Here is a 19,686-nt window from a genome sequence, read left to right on the forward strand (position 1 = left end):
GGGAGTTTCGAATTGATCAACCAAGGCCCAGGAGACGTTGAAATTCTCAACGAAGGGTCGGGAGATGTTGAAGTTGTCCACCACGGTTCAGGAGATGTTAAAATTATAAACCAAGGATCAGGAAATCTCAAAACCACCCATCAAGGTCCAGGCCGCTTGATTGTGTAATTTGAACGAAACTTGGCATTTCAGAAACATTGTACATTTATGTATATAACACAGTGCATAATGCTTGCCATTTATCTCATTTGTAGTTCATTATAATACAATACCATTATTCAGTTTATTTTTTCATTGGAATATTGTGGGTTCGCTTTTAGTCGTTGGTGAACAGCTAAGACAAAGGACACAGGTAATTGAACCTGTCAGAAACGCGTTGAAATGTACTACAATTTTGGTATTTTTATACTTTTCCAATATCTTCCATGCAACATTAAAGGGTTAAATTGAGCAAAATGGATGTGAAAATATTGTATTGAAATACGAACAAGTTAACTTTCTCTGAATGTGGGTTATCACAAAGCCAAGATCGAGTGAACAGAAAATCTCAGAGGACTACAAATGCAGGGAAGAGGAAAGAAACTGTCAATATTTTACATCGCAAAATTACAAGTCATAACAATTGCAATTATTTTGTTTCGGTCATGACAAGACGATGGTAAGAGAAAAACGTCCATAATGCCTAATACATTAAAAGGATAGCAACCAAAGTTTTAAACTAAAGCAACAGCCAAGTTGAAGCAATATTGCAGTGCACAATTAACACGTAACGGAAATGATGTAATAACACTGTTTGGTTTGAAGTTATGTGGGTTGAGTAACTCACGACAACGTTCGTTGGTGTTGGTGTTGTGTTTGATGTTGGCATGTTGTGTTAACGATTTACTGCAGCCTTTGTAGAAACGCAAATTGTTGGTTTATGCTAAGAACTTTAGTACGTAATATTAACTTATACCAACCGCAACCCTATCTAAGTTACAGTGATGCTAAACGAATAATCATGAGTAAAACATATTGATTTCGATAGGAGACTAAATAAAAAAGTTTCGCAGGCGGTATGTGTAAAAGATTTACAAATTCAGAATGATTCATAAAATGTTTCATCAGTTTGTAATTTTGGGTTATTCTGGTTGACGTAAAGTCCAGGTTTTTGTCGTGGAGTTAAGAGGTAAGGATTTACTGCTGATCGTGGGGCATCTCTTTGCATAGGCCTACATCAAAAACAAAATACAGTAGTTACAAATAATTTTCAGGTTTAGTGGCAATATCTGTGTTGAAACAAATTACCGCGGACTTCCTTGCGGAGGCGCACCGAGCCTTCTCGCTGACTGTACAGCGACTGGCGGTGTTGTTGCCTGCACACCTAATCAACACACAACAAGTTTCAAATAAGCATTAGTCAGTTCTTACGCGTACAATAGTAGCTTGCGTACCAATAACTTGTTTGAAGAAACGATTGGTTAACGTAGATACTTACTTTGTGTAGATTTCGCAAACCATCCAACTCGAGTTATTTTTATAGCAAGTAGAACAATAATTGCAACCGTAACTGCTACACTGGTGGCCAACGCTATTACTGGGACATTGTGTGATGTTTCTTTGATGCTATCCAATTTTTTTTCGAAAACAAACACTGATACATTGTTCGTAGAATAGAAAGGCGATCCAGAGTTGACGGTGATTAAATACCATCCGAGATCCGTTTGTGAAACCTAGAAAATAAACTTCTGTAGCAGTAGTCACCCTGCTACACAGTTAGCCATCTACGTACATTGGTAAAGTATAAGGTCACTTTGTTTTCAGTACCGTTTGAAGTGACGTGAACATTTTTTATTAGGATGCCTGAAATGAAGCAAATAAAAATAATCGAAAACAAATGTCTATTTTTTGGGGGGAAATACCCTTTTTATATGCAAATACTGTTGAAGATTTGGACAAAGTCGGGTTTGATTGAAACGAAACCTCAACCAACCCTTGTTTGAACAAAGATAGACCCCAAAGTATTGTTGTGTTTGCCTTTATCTGGGGAGGAACTACAACAAACCATAACATGTTAAAAACTATTGAAACATAGTAAAGGGTTTCTCACATTTAACGTCAAGGTTAACCGCCCTTCTTGCTGATTGGTCGTAATTTTTTGAATTCTGGTAACACGTGACACTGGAATCATGATGCGTTGGCGTCAGTGTGACTTCTCCCCACGTTATCTACGTGCAGGTAAACAATGTGTACTGTCTGCAACACTTCCGCGTATTATACTATTATACTGGAATTTAATAAAGTTCGCCATCTCACGTTTTTGTCGCTCCACGTAAGGTTGTTTAAAGAAATGGTGACGTAATGCATATTGTTGTTGAACAGATCACAAAACAGCAGCACTGTGGTATTGGCGTTGAAGGTTACCTTTCCTATAGCCTTGTTCATATCAATAAGAGGGCCTGTAGAACAAATTTAAAACATATATAAGCTGTTTTCAAGTCTCTTATTTGTTAATTACTTTCAAAGCAGCTGATGTTTTTTCCACTCCATTCAGCTGTTGCTCCACAAGTGATTGTAGTATAACGTTTATAGTTTGTTGCGTTATTTTCAATCACACCATTTTTACACTCAGCAACTGCATCAGTGTTGTAAATCCAATTTTTATGCGAATCAGGGGAGATTATTTTCAAGTGTGTTGGTTCCTCGCAGTCTGAATTACGCCAAAAAAATCGTTATATTTGTTTACCACTTTTTTCAATTAAATGCTGGTGGTGCCTACTTTTAAAAACAAAGATGGGCGTTTGGTATGCGTCAGATTGCGTGCAATAAGGTCGGCTGTAGGCAAAGTCTTTGACACTCATAAACATTCCAATAAAGAGATCAGGTTGAAGTATTGATACATTAAGGATCGAAATGCTTCCCAGATTTTGCATTGAGAGATTGACAACAGACGAGTTTGAGCCTTGAATTGAACCTGAACGAAAGTACCCGAGCCTATACGAATTTGAATATAGACCCACGTAGGTGTAATAATAGGCTATAGACGAAAATATGTTAAACGTGAATCTTAATTCCAGGGACGGAAGTCCACGAGACCAGATAAACTTTTGATTTGCAAATTTCCCAGTTGACTTCACTGTTGCATTCCAACATCTTCCTACGAAAAATTATAAATGGACAGTGACTGCTTTACTTCTACATTGAATGTAAATGTTATACCAGCTTCAATCAGAGCAACCACTGCAAATATCAACAAAACTGCGAGAACTGCTTGTTGCATAAGTTGAGCCATTACGTTGACTGGCATAAAGTATCTGCTCATGTGACATTCAACAAGCTTGGAAGGTATATAAACTAGCTTTGCTTCCCACACCCGAAACTCCCACACGCAACTGTTACGTATTTGCTTCCAGGAAAACATGACTAAAGATGCACATAACATTCTGCATCAGAACATAACTGTCTGCTTGACAACATTATGGGAAAATATGTTTTCTGGGTTAAAGTCTATCGACTCTGTGTGGAACACAACCCTTCTCACCACTAACTACCAATTGTGTAAGGAAACTTACAGTAATAGATAAGAACACGCGTTTAAAAGATAAGATCAGTTTGACGTAACGGAAATCTTGCGCGGAAAAACGAAACTGACACTCGTTTGTAACGAGGTAAAATCATTTTCTTGATATTTATTCTGCTTGACATTTAGAATTCTTGCAAACTTTAACTTTGAAATTGCTGTCGTTGTAGATAATTTATACGCAATCAAAAAATTTTAGGAGGTAGTTGTTTAGGTTCTTTAAATTATAAAGATCGTACATTATCAACCAAAGCATATGAAGGCCCATGCATAAAAGATTGTCGCTAAGACCTATCGGGACTGGGTGTAGAAGTCATGATTACCTGCGACTGTTTTGATTGCTGAAAATGGTGGAGAACAGGAATGAGTCTTTTATGCAACTATTTGATTTATTGTCCTTAACGAACACCAGAAAATTATCTGCTATAGGCTAATAATGTAAACGTAAACATGCATAGTTCTTTTCGAAATACTCTAATATATGTATTATTGTTCTATTATCTTCTGGTAGATGCCAAATTGCATTTAAATAAGTTCATTGGATATTACCAAATGTTTTCATGTTTTTTAATAGTTGATACTAGCCGAGTCGAATCTGCGAATTCCTGCTCAGTGGTTTCAATGACTCCTTTTTAGACAATGTAGTTTTTCTCTTCTGTGTTGGAGCTCACATTACAAACGGAACAATGAATCAACATCAAAGAACGGTTTTTACCAAGACAATAAGCTCGTTTACATGTGCGACCAGAAGCGGAAGTAAGATAAATTTAAACATCTCAATCCAATCCATAATTTCCATGTGTTTGTTGACATGTGAGGTTTGGTGATTTTCTTGACTGAAAACGTGGTAAAATCAACAAATATCTAAAAATAAGCGAAATTCTCTTGAACAACATGCCGTTTGCTATGGAATCGGAGAAAAAGAAACAAAAAATAAACTAAAAAGAATAAATGTGCTGAAATCCATAAACACTGCATGGGCGGTCTACACATAAAACCTACGTCAAGCACTTATCTTTTAGTGTTTATCATTTATCTAATACAATGCGACAAACTTAAAAAAGCACACCTAAAACCCTTCGCATTCGTCTGTTCTCCAAGTGGATTGAAAGCGAAGCGAATTCAATACACCTCCTTCGAACGAATTGAGCGCGAGAGCGATTGAGCGCTCCGTCGCCCCTCTTGCGCAAAAAACGGGTGGAGCAATTGCGCGTAGTGCATTCGAATTCTCTTCTATTGTTCATGAAAACAGGCTTAAATGTTGTCATTTTGAAATTATCTTGGCGCTCACATTCCAAAACGAACAATGAATCATCATAAAAGTTTGTACAAATTCGGGAATTATTCACAGTTGACGGCAACGCGCGCGGGTGTTTTACTCCCAAACTTCATAAACAGAACCAACAGAATCCGCTTGTTGATTGATGCTGACATTAATATAATTGGCAGTGGTTTTCTTTGTGGTGCGTCCATAACGATTTACTGTGGAGGTTTCATCATCATCCTGTTTTTGTCTGAAACAATGCATGATACTTGTTTTGTAATGTTGGTACCATTCCAAGAAACACTATAGTAGCAAAGATCCAGAAATGCGTTATTAAACCTACACATTTTAAGAAAATAAGTCGAAACCAATTAATAATTTTGGTTACTTTTTCGTGTCTTGCAAATTTCTCGTGTCTTCCGCTGATTTATTTATTGTTGTTGAAGTTTCTGAAAAAAAATCACATGTATCTACTTTATATTGCAAATATGGCACATGGAATCAAAGCAGTTATTGTTGTAGCCATATGTACCGTTTCTGTTTTGTAAAAAACTAAAAGCGTTACAGAGCAAGCCATGCAAAGTAGACTTTTACCGATTTACGATTTAGTCAAAATTTTATCGCACGCCTCTAACTGACCAAGAAACCCACCTGAGCTCGAAGTAGAAAAACATCCAAGTTTCATTAATTTTAATGCAAGAAGAAATATTACGGCTATTGCTAGGCCCAGGCACGAAATAAGCGCAATGTTCAACATAGTTATGGCTGTAGGTGACGACGACAAAGGGGATTTAAATTCTGCTGCCTGAACAAAGACATATATCTTGTTCTCCACATAGATGGGCCAACTTGTGTGCACGGTTATCACATATAAACCCAGATCCGATTCTGAAACCTTAGATAAGTTGAATTTAGTTATTTGTTTGCATCGGTTGTCCTAGTGCATACTGACATTGGTGAAATACAAAGCTATTTTGTTTGTGGTCCTCTTTGAAGTATAATGGATGTTATTTATCTTGTCTCCTGAAAGGCAAAATGAACCAGAAACATTTTCAATCGACGTTCAACAAAAAGGTAAAGTTTTTTTAAAAAACAAAGTTTTTATACGTAGACTACCTCGTCTAAATATAGGTCACTAAAGACTTTAACATATATGTTAATTTTCCACTAATGAACTCACCGTCTTTATAAGCAGTTATTGACAAAGATGTTTGATTCGGAAGATTGGACTGAAATTCAACTTCCACTATCCCATGAGAGTTCAGAGTAAGTGTTCGGTTTATTGTCATGTTTGGTTCTATCTGTGGGGGAACTGCAATAAACAAATTTTCTTCAATTCACATTGTGATGTGTTTTACGATCTGCTGCTTTAAAATCGTTGTAGTCATTACATAATACGATAAGTTTAACCGTTCTGCTCGATGATTCATCCAAGGTTTTTGATTTCTGGTAACACGTCACAATGGAGTCGTGATGCGATGGCGTCATTACAACATTTGCCCATTTCATCTACACATAACAAGCAATTAGTCACAGGTAATTCTCTTCTGGCAAGTTAAGCCAACGGTAATGCAAATGTCCAAGCATTTCATTACCTTGCATTTAACTCAACTTTAAGTTTATAGCACATTGATGTACTAAGATTTTCCAAATTACCGTACCACCGACAAGTCGCCATATTTAATTCTTGAGATTTTAGTCTTTTTGTTTTGAAGTTTCTTACCTTTTCACCTTGCCAAGTTTGATTGTTAAGAGTAATATTGATGTAATGCATTTGGTTATTAAGCACATCACAAAACAACAATACACTAGTCTTGGTGATAAATGTTACACGCGGATGGACTCTGTTTACATCCAAAAGAGAACCTGCAAAAATTTAGCATTGATTTTCGATGGTTTCAAGAACAGAAATAAAATTATTTTGCATGAATTGTTTCGTAACAAACCTTGATAGCATTGTATATCATCGTCATTCCATTGACCAGATGCACCACAAGTGATAGTTGTTTGTCTTCCAACTATTTGAGATTCCTTTGTAATTATGCTATTGCCACATTGCACTGTCGCAACTGTTCCATAAACCCATTTTTCAGGTAGTTTTGGTGAAATGTATTCCAATTGGGGAATTTTAGAACAGTCTTGATTTTGTACAAAAAAATGTGTTAAAGCTGTTTTGGTGTACTATCCCGTTTACACGAGAAAACTCAAATCTTACTCCTTCTCTGTAGCGATATTGTGTGGGATTTTATGTTGTTGTCTGATTGATAACAGAATTTTCCACGATCACGAACATTAATATACATTCCATCAAACAAGTCTGGTCGAAGAATTGTAAGATTTAACGTCAAAACATTATCCCTTGTTTCTTGGTCCACCACAACCACAGACTTATTGTAATGATCAAATGAGTTACCCGGAAAATAGGCACTTCCGATGCTAAACGAACTGTTTGCATATACTTTTATTTCTCTGAAACCACCATTATTTACTGTAAGGTTTATTGTAATTTCGATTGACGGAATTCCAAACGGCCATATAAAAAAGTCGCCAGATGTCTTTCCATTTGAGGAGAATGTAGCATTCCAACACTTTCCTAAAGAAAATAATTCTACCGTTAACATGTTAGCAACCTCACACAACATTACAAACACACCTGCACTTGTGACGTCAATCATCACAAAAATCAGTATGCTTCTAATAAACAGGAATACCAATCTTGACATGGCTTTCAATCAGTGGTTATCCAGTGATATCAACTATTTAATCTATAGTATTTCAAATCTAAAAACCAAATTTATTGAAGTTAAGAAAATGTTAATGTAAAGTTTTCTAAGCTATCTGTTTTCTTACGCAAATGTGTACTACTGCTGCATAAAGTATAAATTAATGTAAAACCGTCAGCAAACTTTCAAACGCCAACAAACAATACGAATGGCTGAATGACTTTGTTCCCAAGCTAATCCTGATCTACACAACACGTTTGTGTGGTGATTTCATATATTATGATTAAAGGAAAGTGATTAAACTTAATAATGCTTGCTGGTTGTCTTCTGGAAGAAAAGGTCATAACTCGGCTCCTCAGATGTGTTGGATTACGATTTAATATGGAGTTGCTTTGTTGTTGCGTAGCAAAGTTTGCGATGCATTAGCTTTTTGTGTCGTATAAATAATTAACTATTTGTTCAGGACATTTGTTTACCCGATCTGACACTTTCGACAACCAATGTGAGAGAACATCGGATTTTTTTTTCACCAATCAGTGACGAATTGATTTTCGTGTTGTTGATTTGTGTTGGGGAAGAACACTAATCCGTTTTTTCGCAATATTTAATTAACAAGGTATGAACATTGATATTGTCAATGCGGGATTACGTTTGCGTAGAAAAAGGTACCTCTTAATTTTGTTTTGTTGCTTGGGCTTGCTTTTTTCATCGCCCCTCTCGTGAACGCCGTTTTTGTTAATAAATGTGTTGCAATACGAGTAAAAACTGAATGTTATTTACATTTTTGTGATTTAATTGTAAATAATAATCTCGGGATATTCACAACGTAAACGAATATGTTCGCTTGGTCAAGTTTCATTTAGAACGACTGAACATAATTAAAAAGTGCAAGTATACACACATGGAACTGCGCAAAGCAGATATGGTAACATACATGACGTGGTTAGGTACGACTGATTTCCTCTTGATGTGCAAAATGAATCAGAAGCCATAGTGACTAAAATCTAAATCACAGGACGTACTCTATACCAACAGCCAGAAACTTAATGGATCATCATCAGCACGAAACTGATTTCTAATCAACCTCTCTATAGCTAAAGCACACCAGATACGTTGAAATACTTATTCTTACAACCGATATCTACGTTTCACAAACGAACTTGTGTACAATGAGATGTTGGTTGTAATAAGTTTACATCAAATAAGAACTTTGGGTTAATTACACATTGCACATGCACACAGCAAGCTACATTGCGATGGTCCAAGTGGTCAGGGAAAGTCGCAAGGCAATGTGCTGGCAAGAGCATCCAAATAAGTTACGCGTGGTCAAGGCAAACCCAGAAAAACTCTTGATGTATTGTTTTATTAAACCTTAATTGAAATATATTGGAATAAATATAATATAACAACACTGGTGACTCCGATATAATGGCTGTCATTGGTACAAATGCATAATATCCGAATAGTACTTCTCTTACTTATGTTGTAGAAGCTAGTAAGGTCCACTGTATACGAAATATACATTTCTGTTGAATTGTTATGGGATGCTGTCCAGTAGTTTTGTTTTGTGTTTGAAGATAAAGATTACGATATTGAACATTGCATGTCAAACTGGAATAAAGCGGACACACGATGACGGTAGTGAGTCTAAAAGATTCACAACCTTTTTATCAGGTTAACATTTTCCGCGATCTCTTAATATTAAGATATTTAATTGCAACATCAAATCACGTTGAAACGACTGAAAATGTTAGATGAAACGACTGAGGCGGGGCGCACGTCTGGATATTGCAAGCAAATGTACTTCTTGTGACATTGACACTTTGTGGCCATTCGGCGTGCGACTCCCTACAGGTTAGCTTTGATAAGCGTAAACATGTATTGCGCTAACCTGTTCGTTGCAATTATTCGCTACTTAGACGAAAACCGCGCGCGTTTATGTTTGAAGGCGAGTATCTTCGTGGGGGCATATCTTCGCTTAACGGTGATACAGTGACGCAAAAAAGATTTTTAAATATAACTTTGTCATGAGTCCCAGTGTGTACAGCAAACAATATATTTTCGTTCCGATAGATGCGTGCAGGTCAGTGGGAGGAATTACAGCAGATCGCATTTCAGAAAACCGTTTCCAGCACGTTACAGAACATGACGACCTATTTTACTTCAATAAAAGGGTAAGTAACACGCATAGATACAAATGTCACCTACTAACTGAACCAATACCTATGGCAAAACATTTCCGTTAACACCAAAAAAGACTCAACAGTTTGTTCGTATTTAAACATAATTAAACCTGACTCAAAAAATATACTAAGTCAACTGTGTCACAAAACTGTAAACTGCATTGCGATAAAGAGCCTTGCAAACAGCAGTGGAGACAAGGAAGCAACACAAACACTCAACTCAACTCAACTCAACTCAACTCAACTCAACTCAAAATTCATTAGCATGCAACACACTAACATGCAACACTGAACAGAGAAATCCAGCACTCCATAAATCAGGCTACAAAGTTTCATGCAATCGCATGATTGGCAGGTTTGCCCCTCTGCGCAGGTCCTTAGTTGGTGATCACAGCTATCGTATCGAGATTTTAGGTTGGAAGTCTTCGCAACCCAGGCAACCCGATAAATCAATACAATCATCTAATTCTCGGTAAAATCATCTTTTAATATTTATGCTCATCACGTAACATGGTTCTGCATGTACATGCATACAGCAAGCTGCATTGCGAAGGTCCAAGTGGTCAGGGAATGTAGCGTGGCAATGTGCTGGCAGGAGTTTCCAAATAAGTTACGCGTAGTCAAGGCAAACCACAGAAAATTTCTTGATGCATATGTTTCTTAAACCATAAAAAAAATATTGGAACAAATAACAACACTGGTGACTGCGATATAATAGCTGTCATTACGTCAAGCATTTAACCCTTTGGCTGTCAGCCGTTTTAGAGTTTTATTTGTATAAAAACATTTGGCAAAAAAAATGACAAAAAGAGAAATATATATTTGTATTGAATTTTCGCGAGATGCTGTCCAGTAGTGTTTGATTGTGTTGGGAGATATAGACTATACGGTATTGAACATCGCATATCAAACTGGAATAAATCGGACACATGATGGCGGTAGTAAGTCTAACTCGAATTTCTATTAACGTAATAAATTTGATTTGACTTTGTTTATGGGTCCAACATCTTGTTTATCTTGCAACACTCCATTCTGTCACTTATTTTAGCGATTTTGTTGTCAACAGCATTGTCGACGGAGGCATATTTCGCACAAGGAGCTTGGAAAACCTAAAATCTCCCGATTAAAAATGATTTGGTTGAGATTGTCCAGAACACGAATTTGCTAAAGCTTTCGCTTGCGACCTTTCTGACAGGTTAACATTTTCCGCGATCCCTTAATATTCATGAATTTAATTGCAACATCATATTCACATGAAATGACTGAAAACCCTAAGCTAAAACGACGTAGGCGGGGCGCATTTCTGGATGAAGCAAATGTACTTTGTGTGTCATTGATACTTTGCCACCTTTAGTATGCGAAATGCGACTCCCTGTAGGGTCGCTTTGACAAACATAAACTTGCAAAATTAATTCTTTTTGCAGCTGTTGCTGCCATAGAGGATACAAGTTCGGTACTGTCCTTATGGGTTAACCCTGAATAAGCCTCGCTATAAGAAAGTTGTTTTGGTGAAATTTACTTTTATTTTGTGCTATGAGGACATAATACATGTTTACCAGACCTTGTAGGTTAGAAAAACTCACGACATTGCAAAAAAGGAAATATAAAGACTACTAACATACATATGGGCATCAATCTACATAGGTTGGTATATCCTATGTGTCGAAACCCTGAGCAGGCTTAAAGTGTCATTGCAGTAAATATGCGGTAATTGTAGTTTCCATATTCAAGTCCTTAAATGGGTAGGAAAGAGAACTTGCAACGAATTGTACAGAACATAAAATGGTAAAAAATACAAGCATACAAAGTTTTTGAGAGCCAGAAAATCATGCAGATCATCAGTGTGTAAACAAGATATAATATGCTTTTGTCAAGTTGACATTTTAATGAAATTTGTAAACTAAGCGTGATGTTAGAAATTCATTGAATATTGTCTCCAGAATATCATTTCGTAAACAATTTACAGTATGTTAATCAAATAACGATTTGAAGTAAACTTTTCCTAGTGCATTGAAATTGATGAAATATTCCTCTTCGTCTGAGAGGTCACAGTCCACTACCTCCAACCACTTAATGTTGTGGACGCAATCTGCCAATGACGTAGACATTATGTTTGACAAACTGTTGTGGGATAGATCAAGAAACTTCATCTGAAAATAATCATGGATTTTACTTATATTTTTGCATGTTTCTTACCTATGCACTATTAAATAAATTGTCTTTATTCTTTATTAACATTAATTAAAGGACGAGCGGTCGGAATAGAGGACATATATATATTCATATATAATGACAGGTTCTATGAGGGGAGATGGCAGAGAGTGCAACGTTGCAAATCAAACAAGCCCCTCTATACGTAGCAATTGTTCTAATATCAGATTTCCATTGACCGTCTTAAACCTGCTATTGTTTACTGGTGCTAAGTTAATCAGAAATAGTAGTCGTTTCATGCAGGAATAATATCACTCACTGGTTTCCTTAGTAGTTTAATTTTCTCAGATAGAGTTTCGGCACCGACACTTGTAAGGTCGCAATGCCCCAGCTTTACTTCTTCAATGTTTTGGATGCAGTCAGCCATGTAAGCCGCCCCAAGGTCTTTTATATTGTTGCGGCTGAGATCGAGCAGATTCAGCTAAAAGAAGTTACTGCTATATTAAAGATATCAGTAATAGCATCAAAAATAACACCCTACTCTTGAAACAGGGGGTTAAAAGTACGAATATAAGCAATTGTGCATTTCATAGGCTAATCTATAGAAAGTTTTTTGCAGTATTTTCGATTCACGATTTTACTATCGTTTTACTTTCCTATTCACAGTGTACAACATGAACCCCTCACCGGCTTCTTGAGCACTTTAATCTTCTCGGATAGATGTTTGGCACCAATACTTGTAAGGCTACAGCTACGAAGAACCACTTGTTTAATGTTTTGAATGCAGTCTGCCACGTAAACTGCCCCACTGTCTTCTATCTTGTTTTTAGAGAGGTCGAGCAGGTTAATCTAAATATGGTCATGTGTTAAAACTGCTTTTTGCAAAATAAATTTCTCAACATTTTTTATTGTTAGCAAAGTTCAAAAAGTGTTTAACAACACTGGAAGTCAAACATGAATGATTACATCGGTTGACATTTGCTCTATTCTCAAATCGACAATGAAATATAAACGTATTAAAATTGTAATGAAATAGTATCTAAGCAAAATGTTACAAGTAGTGATTATGACGTCACTATTGGAGAGGCGGATTTAATGGCTAAAGCCAGGGGTGCACAACCTGCGGCGTACGGTCTAGTGTGGCCGTGGATGCTAATTCATGTGGCCGTACACATGTTTTATGGTACTTTTTGTATTGTGGACCGTGCATTGTCGAAACAGGTTTTGTTTGGATGTTTGGACTCACCGTTGCTAAAATAAAGTCTGCGTGATGCTGATAATAAGGTTGTGCGCCTCTGGCTTAAGCTAACGAAAATCATCCAACGCCATCATTTCGGATATTTTTTTTTCATTTAAATCTATACCACATAATACCGGTATGTTTCTCCTTTCAATCACGAATGAGAGGTTTTGGAGGTCAATGGAGAAGAGCGATGTTTCGCTAACGTAGCGAGATGGATTTCTAAGGTTGAGCTCATCAGGGAGTAAGGAGGATACATACAAAGTTATCTCCGGGTCGTTCGCTTCCTTAGCCCAGCTGCAACATCGAAGTATTGCTTCGTTTGTTGGTTTTTTCAAACACGATGATATCAGGCTTTGCAGCAGCTGTTTCTTGGCTTTCCAAATATCAAGTGGACTCCTGGGAATTACAGCCTCAATATCTTCGTACACTGAAGAATCGCAAATTCCGAACGCGAACTTGGCAACAACTTCCCATCTCCCATTGGTAAGTCGTGTGTGTTGTCTCTCGAACTCAGCTAACTTCATGATCATCATGAGGTAGACCGCAGCAAAAAATTCTTGCCAGATAAGATGCGAAAAATATCTACGTTTGTGGCCGTCAAGTATTGTTAATTTTAGATTTCCTTTCTTTGTTATTGAAGTATTCAAAAACGCCTGCACTGTTGATTCTTTCATTTTGAATTTTTGAAAATCTTCTTCTTTAAACATAACTTTTTTCTTCCGAAATCCGTCCCAGGCGAGTTTCGAGAGTTTATGGATTTCTGGAGACGTTTCTTTGAGGTGTTCGGTTTGTGCGTATTTAACACAAGTGGATGCCAAAACCTGCGTGAGCGAAACAAGGCGAATATCATCATCCTGACTATTCAGATAGTTAAGAGTCAGTATGAAGTTAACAGGTACGTAACAGTAGTAGAACATATTGGTGTTTTGCTCTATTTTTTGCTGTATTTTGTTATACCTTGTGCCGCATATCTGTTTCCCTAGCTCTCTCTGTGAATTTGGAGTTAAGCCTAGTATCTGAACAATAAACTTTGGTCGATGTGTAGGATAGAGTTTGTAGAATGGAGCAGGTCGTGACGTAAATATCTTCCGGGAACGAGGAAGCAAATTTCCACTTAATAAATGCTTGAGATAAACTTCTGGACTATTTTCCTTATCTATCAGAGGAATAGGAGCTTTACTTGAGAAGGACTCAAATGCTGCCTCGTCCACCCCGTCAAATACCAAGAAAACATCTGGATCGCTATTGATTGCTTGCAATATGCCTTGGGCTACCTCTGGAGAATAATTCCAGTTGATCAACATGGCGTGCAGGAGAAACCGAAGGAAAGTCATGCTTGTTTTGAAATTAATATTTCTAATAACTATGTAGAAGAAGTAGGATATGTTACCAAACAAATTTGCTTGTAACGCTTGTAAAGCCCATTTTTTGCATGAGGTAGTTTTTCCGATGCCTGCTTGACCGACAACACCAAGAATATTTTGATGCTTTTCAATGTATTCGCGTTTTGCTTCTACGTCTTTGGCAAGAAATTTTCGTTCTGCTTGTTTTTGTGCTGTTTGCTTTGCACGAGAAAACAATTCTTCTGGCTTAATATCACCAGTTGATCGAGCATCTATTTTATTCAAGTCCTCTCTACGATGGTAATGCCCATCTGCCAGAAACTCATCGTCAATTTGTGGTGGTTTGCTGACTATCGAAAGATTGACTGGTATTATGGGTCGTTCGGTAAATTCTGCAAGTGATGATTCTTCACTGGCGATAGATTTGACTTTTTCTTTTAAAGTCGACTTCAGCTCTTCACCTACAACAATGACTTTCTATTTTTTTCTCTTTTAGGATTAAAATTGTTAACGGTAAGTATATGCATGTTCTTAAATAGCCGTAAGCCAAAAACATAGGAGTAGAGTAAGTATTTAAGCGAAAGGAAGAAATCAGCCAGACAAACAGACGATGCAGATAAACATTTTTTTCTGCCGATATGTTGCGCTTCTTTAAAGCAACACTTAACAACGGGTTCACATAGTAAGTCTTAACAAAAAGCCAGAAAGCGCTCTTGAAGTAACCCCGCCATAATGAGGTTTTTGCATCGTTTCGCTTTGGATTTGGACAACGATTATTGACCAAAAAGGAAAAAGTTAGCAGGCACTGATGTGAACGTTCGAAACCAAAACACACCAAACGTGGCAAAGAGAAACTTTTATATTTTTATAAAGCAGTTAAAGAAATGAAAAAGCAAAGGAAACCTTGTGAACAGATATTAACGTCGGGGCTCGCATCACTGCCGTATAGAACGTGCTAATCAAGAAAGACATCGCATCTCCTGCCTACTGTCAACCAGGACAGAAGGTGAGGGACCATTTGCTAACAGGTTAGATTTGTGAAATGCTTAGATTTGTACACCCTCTAATTCACGCGCTGCGACGACATTCTCACGCCAAATAGCCACGGACCCCATATAGTTGTGATAAGCACATAGAGACTTGCTTTGACGCTATCTCGGCGGGTAGCGGGATAAATACCGCCGAAAACGCAAGACATGACATGAAGTTTATTAAGTCAGTGTCTACGTTTATCTAATTTAAGGCGAAATAACAGTTAAACATATAAAAACAAGTTATAAAGGTGCTCGTTTTTCAAATGGCGGGGACACATAGCAATATTAAATCTCATCTTTTCACCCCACTGTGAGCCGAAATGAACGAGTTCTACATTTGTGAGGATACGATTACAGCGTTCGGGCGTGCTCGCCAATTTCGTTGCGCTTCTTAACCCCATGATCCTGGCTGGTTTTGTTCAACTTCACAGTTCAACGATTTTCTCAACTCGGGCCAAATATCTGCTTTACATTTCGTGGAAATTGACTAAGAAGACGGGCATATACTGGTACTGAAATGTCCTTTTTCACTTTAGTTTACACCCGCACCGTCTACATTTCAACACATTGCAAACATGGCCCTTTCTATACCATTTCTATACCAAGAAAAAAAGTATTTTGATATGGATGTTTGAATTGATAAGAACAACGAAATAAATAAAAGCAAGTTCCCGCCAGTCTAACTATACCAGGGGTGCACAACCTTTTTACTATTGCCGGCCGCAACACACACACCACTGTGTGCTAACGGCCGCCACTGAATATACTGCTTTTTCAACGATATACCCCTGATAATTACGACAAGTTGACGTGAGCAATATAAAAAAGGAATGGAAATGATTCCATACCTGAAAAATATGCACTATTTATTATTTGCATTTGCCAAATTATGTATATAACAATGTAATGAAATGTCGAATTATTCAATGACTGCCTTGTTCTTGCACGCTAGGTTCACGTCTCCATCATAAAATAATCCACTTCCCATTTGGGATTAAACGCCCTTTTTTCTTGTTTTGACAACCTTTTGCGTTTCAGCGACGTGACTGAGCGATTCCACTGTTTAGCTTTTCGACAACTGTACATGCGTACATAACAATTCACCGATATACTATTGATGTTTTATGACGTCACCATCCATATTGTTGCGCTTTATCTCGGTTGCGGTGGCTGCACCAGTTACTACTCGCTACAGCGAACGAATGTGTATGACGCGGAAATGGAAATGGGCCTAATTAAAAGCTTAACTCTTGAGACCGCTAGAAAAACAAGTTTCAGAAGCAACGACGGCCGCCAATGCATATATTTTGATATAAATGTGCACGGCCGCAAAAAATAGCGTCCGCGGCCGCATGCGGCCGTACGGCCGCAGGTTGTGCACCGCTGAACTATACGTTGTTCTAATAATGCTAGAAGTACTTACATTTTTCCTGTATCTGGGATTGTAAGTTTGGTTGTTGGGGTGGTGGGGGTTGTTGCGATGTAACGTGTTCGGTATAGATGTTATATATGTCACCAAGATGAAGATTGCTCGGTCCCTGTAATACCTGCGCATGTTGCTGTTTAGTGCAAAAATCAATGTGAAAAATCTGTTGTTCATGTAAACGCATCTTTGTTGGTTGATCACGCCCTTACCACTACTTTTCCCATTTCAAATTAAATTAATTCGTTTCACATATCACAAAAACTGTTTCCAGTTATTATACAGGTAGCCTAAAGACAACAATGCAACTATTGGGAAACGAAGCTGATTCAAAAAAAAGGAATTTAATTTTACTCACAAATACAAGGTGGAAACATAACTCGGGTTGCTAGAAATGAACATGAATTGTAAATTAAAGAAAGGCGTCTTGCGTAGACCTACCTGGTCGTAACCCCAAGCTTAGCGCCGGTTTAATGCGCAGATAAATCACCAACTTACCAAGTTACGTTCTGCAGATGTTCCTGGAATATCAACTTGGTTTCGTTGGCTATTCGTTGGTAAAACACTGGGAATTTCTTGTGGATTTTCAACATGTTTTGGCTCAGTTTCACTTGCATCTACATCGGTGTCAATCGATGAATCTCGACAGGAGCTACGCTGTGACGAGTCAACCGTTGTCTGTGATAACAAAGAAAATTCACCCAATAAAATATGACTTTGTGAAATTGTCATAATTTACCGCTTCACGTTCTCCAGATGTCCCGGGAACATCAGTTTGGCTTTGTTGGATGATCGTACGTACATCATCCAACATTTTTTGTAGAACTTCCACATGACTTCCTGTTTAAAACATATCCAATTTTAACATGGTGTACGAAGCTTAGTGATTTTTTTCGCTGCGACTTGGAAAATGCAAATGAGCTGATTACTAATAAAAGTGGTTTTTAGCTTTTTGCTTGCTTTGATTTTTTAAATGCACATTGTTAATGATTCGGCGCGTGCACTGGTGAAGAATTTTTTAGATGTTTTGGGGCGCTCGCATGTGGTAAAATAAATCATACCTAAAAGAAAAGGTCATCATTACGGAAAAAAAAATTCTACAATTTTTTTGATTTTGCGCGTCATGAATAATTAGCGTTTTTGGTTAGGATTATTTGTGTGCCTGGCCGAAAAGCAGAGAACTGCAAGTATTATAAATGAAGGGCATCAGAACATTTTATAAAGCGCCAATGAAAACACCTGTATTTGACTCTTCCTTCCCTTCTGAGCAACCTTGATTTTCTGAAGCTTGTGATGACATTTCAGCATGTGAAGGGAGTTACCGGCGAACATTCAATCTTGAGTTGATGTTTGTTGAGACAGCAAATAACTGATAGCTGATGCAATACATATGTTTTTACAATGAACAAAAGGTTTTAACAATTTTTAACAATATACAGCAAAAATCTGCAATAAAAGGATATAGTGGTGTTTATACTTATTGTACATTAAACTGTACTCACTCTAAACTGTTAGTTGCGACAATTAAGTGACAAACCCAACTCATACCAAAACCAACAAATCTCAGCTTTGTTAAAGCTGGTATAGTGTTGTCACGACTGTTTTCCTTCCTGTCAAAATGGTTGAGCACAAGTCGACTCTTCTACTCAAAAGCATCGCGTACTATGACGTAATGAATAACTGTATGAAATTCCATTTGATCGACGGTTGATTGCAGAAGCCTCACACGTCGCAATGATGGCTTGCCGCTGATGCTATATGTTATAATAGGAAAGAGCAAGTAGCTTTCAGAATCCGCAAGGTATTTCCACCTGTGTTACTCCCAATACTTCACAAAAACCTCCCAACACCAACTGATCAAACCTACCAGGACTGTTCGATAGTTTCAGTTTCGAGCAAAAGCAGAACTTCCCCAAACCGACGGTTTACCCCTGCCACGTACCCAATGCCTCGAGCGTCTTTCTTATAGAAAACTTCAGCCTTTAATCCGAAAATAAAGCCATGTGCTATGAGTCGTGACTCCGTGTCCGCAATCGGTTTCACTTCCTATAAAAAAAAGTTTCCACTAGTGACGCTTTTTCAACAAAAAATACGGTTATCCCGGCAAAGCGATATCCTGTAGGCGATGATTCCAAGTTGATAACATATAATGAAATTCAAACGCAGTGTTAAAGATTAACAGGCTTGCAATAGGTGAGAAATTGAATGAAAAACCACTCATAAACTTGTTTGTGTCATTTGTTCAGTTGCCAACTTATTATGCCTAGTTATAATGTAAAAACCATGCAACCTATAAGTATTTCACAGCTTTCCTTTTTTAACAACAGGTGAAGTCAAGCTGAAATTTCGACGCCTTATTCTGTCTGAATCAGTGACTAGGGCGAACGTTTGGCAACGTAGGGCTTGAAGCGTAAAATATGTGAATGTTAACCACGCCTATGCGTTGCCTATTTTAACGCAAAAAGTTTTTGTTGTAAAAATAAAAAAGAAAAAAAAAATTCAAATACAAGCCCACTAAAGTATGATTTAACTAGGATTTAAGCCAAACGCTAGGGCATGATAGTGATTAAATCACTGACTTCGATGAGGTGAAGGCAGCAGCGAACAACTTAATCTGCCTGGAAGGAAGAAGGGAAATGAAAAGTTCACCGCTTTTTATCAAATACCGACATGATCGCTTTTTGACAAATCGTTTCTGCTTGTCAGCGACGTCTAGCGGCTTTCATTGTGTACACATTTCACTAAAACGTTCTGGATCTGGAG

The 19,686-nt window shown here is 37.5% G+C and overlaps 3 protein-coding genes across 3 annotated transcripts; all 3 read right to left on the minus strand.

Annotated features, from left to right (window-relative positions):
- Positions 1–378: 378 nt before the first annotated feature.
- Positions 379–3,288, minus strand: LOC145914035 (uncharacterized). Its single transcript, XM_083001815.1, has 10 exons — positions 3,199–3,288; positions 2,759–3,136; positions 2,498–2,689; positions 2,296–2,438; positions 2,090–2,207; positions 1,902–2,033; positions 1,772–1,842; positions 1,478–1,712; positions 1,288–1,363; positions 379–1,211 (listed from the first exon to the last, which is right to left on the minus strand). The coding sequence occupies exons 1-10, from the start codon at positions 3,284–3,286 to the stop codon at positions 1,079–1,081; spliced, it is 1,566 nt and encodes a 521-aa protein (XP_082857941.1). The 5' UTR covers positions 3,287–3,288; the 3' UTR covers positions 379–1,078.
- Positions 3,289–11,407: 8,119 nt separating this feature from the next.
- On the minus strand, positions 11,408–14,543 carry LOC145914031 (NACHT, LRR and PYD domains-containing protein 3-like). The gene is made up of 4 exons (XM_083001807.1): positions 13,255–14,543; positions 12,568–12,729; positions 12,200–12,361; positions 11,408–11,879 (listed from the first exon to the last, which is right to left on the minus strand). The coding sequence occupies exons 1-4, from the start codon at positions 14,455–14,457 to the stop codon at positions 11,700–11,702; spliced, it is 1,707 nt and encodes a 568-aa protein (XP_082857933.1). The 5' UTR covers positions 14,458–14,543; the 3' UTR covers positions 11,408–11,699.
- LOC145913841 (uncharacterized) lies at positions 14,480–18,241 on the minus strand. The gene is made up of 6 exons (XM_083001601.1): positions 18,163–18,241; positions 17,663–17,763; positions 17,422–17,601; positions 16,924–17,047; positions 14,534–14,927; positions 14,480–14,486 (listed from the first exon to the last, which is right to left on the minus strand). The coding sequence occupies exons 1-6, from the start codon at positions 18,221–18,223 to the stop codon at positions 14,480–14,482; spliced, it is 867 nt and encodes a 288-aa protein (XP_082857727.1). The 5' UTR covers positions 18,224–18,241.
- Positions 18,242–19,686: the final 1,445 nt, after the last annotated feature.

Source organism: Ascidia mentula, chromosome 9 (assembly GCF_947561715.1).
Source record: "Ascidia mentula chromosome 9, kaAscMent1.1, whole genome shotgun sequence".
NCBI classification, from domain to species: Eukaryota; Metazoa; Chordata; class Ascidiacea; order Phlebobranchia; family Ascidiidae; genus Ascidia; species Ascidia mentula.

Excerpts from the sequence above, each read along its gene's own strand:
- LOC145914035 (XM_083001815.1), bottom strand. The coding sequence starts at position 3,286 with ATGCCAGTCAACGTAATGGCTCAACTTATGCAACAAGCAGTTCTCGCA. Across the intron at positions 3,137-3,198 it reads GGTTGCTCTGATTGAAGCTG|GAAGATGTTGGAATGCAACA; the intron begins GTATAACATTTA and ends AATTTTTCGTAG. Across the intron at positions 2,034-2,089 it reads GGTTAACCTTGACGTTAAAT|TTCCTCCCCAGATAAAGGCA; the intron begins GTGAGAAACCCT and ends GGTTTGTTGTAG.
- LOC145913841 (XM_083001601.1), bottom strand. The coding sequence starts at position 18,223 with ATGTCATCACAAGCTTCAGAAAATCAAGGTTGCTCAGAAGGGAAGGAA. Across the intron at positions 17,602-17,662 it reads CATCTGGAGAACGTGAAGCG|ACAACGGTTGACTCGTCACA; the intron begins GTAAATTATGAC and ends TTGTTATCACAG. Across the intron at positions 17,048-17,421 it reads CATCTGCAGAACGTAACTTG|GTATTACAGGGACCGAGCAA; the intron begins GTAAGTTGGTGA and ends CAACATGCGCAG.
- LOC145914031 (XM_083001807.1), bottom strand. The coding sequence starts at position 14,457 with ATGACTTTCCTTCGGTTTCTCCTGCACGCCATGTTGATCAACTGGAAT. Across the intron at positions 12,730-13,254 it reads TTGAAAGGAGAAACATACCG|ATTAACCTGCTCGACCTCTC; the intron begins GTATTATGTGGT and ends GACCATATTTAG. Across the intron at positions 11,880-12,199 it reads TTAAACTACTAAGGAAACCA|ATGAAGTTTCTTGATCTATC; the intron begins GTGAGTGATATT and ends GATTATTTTCAG.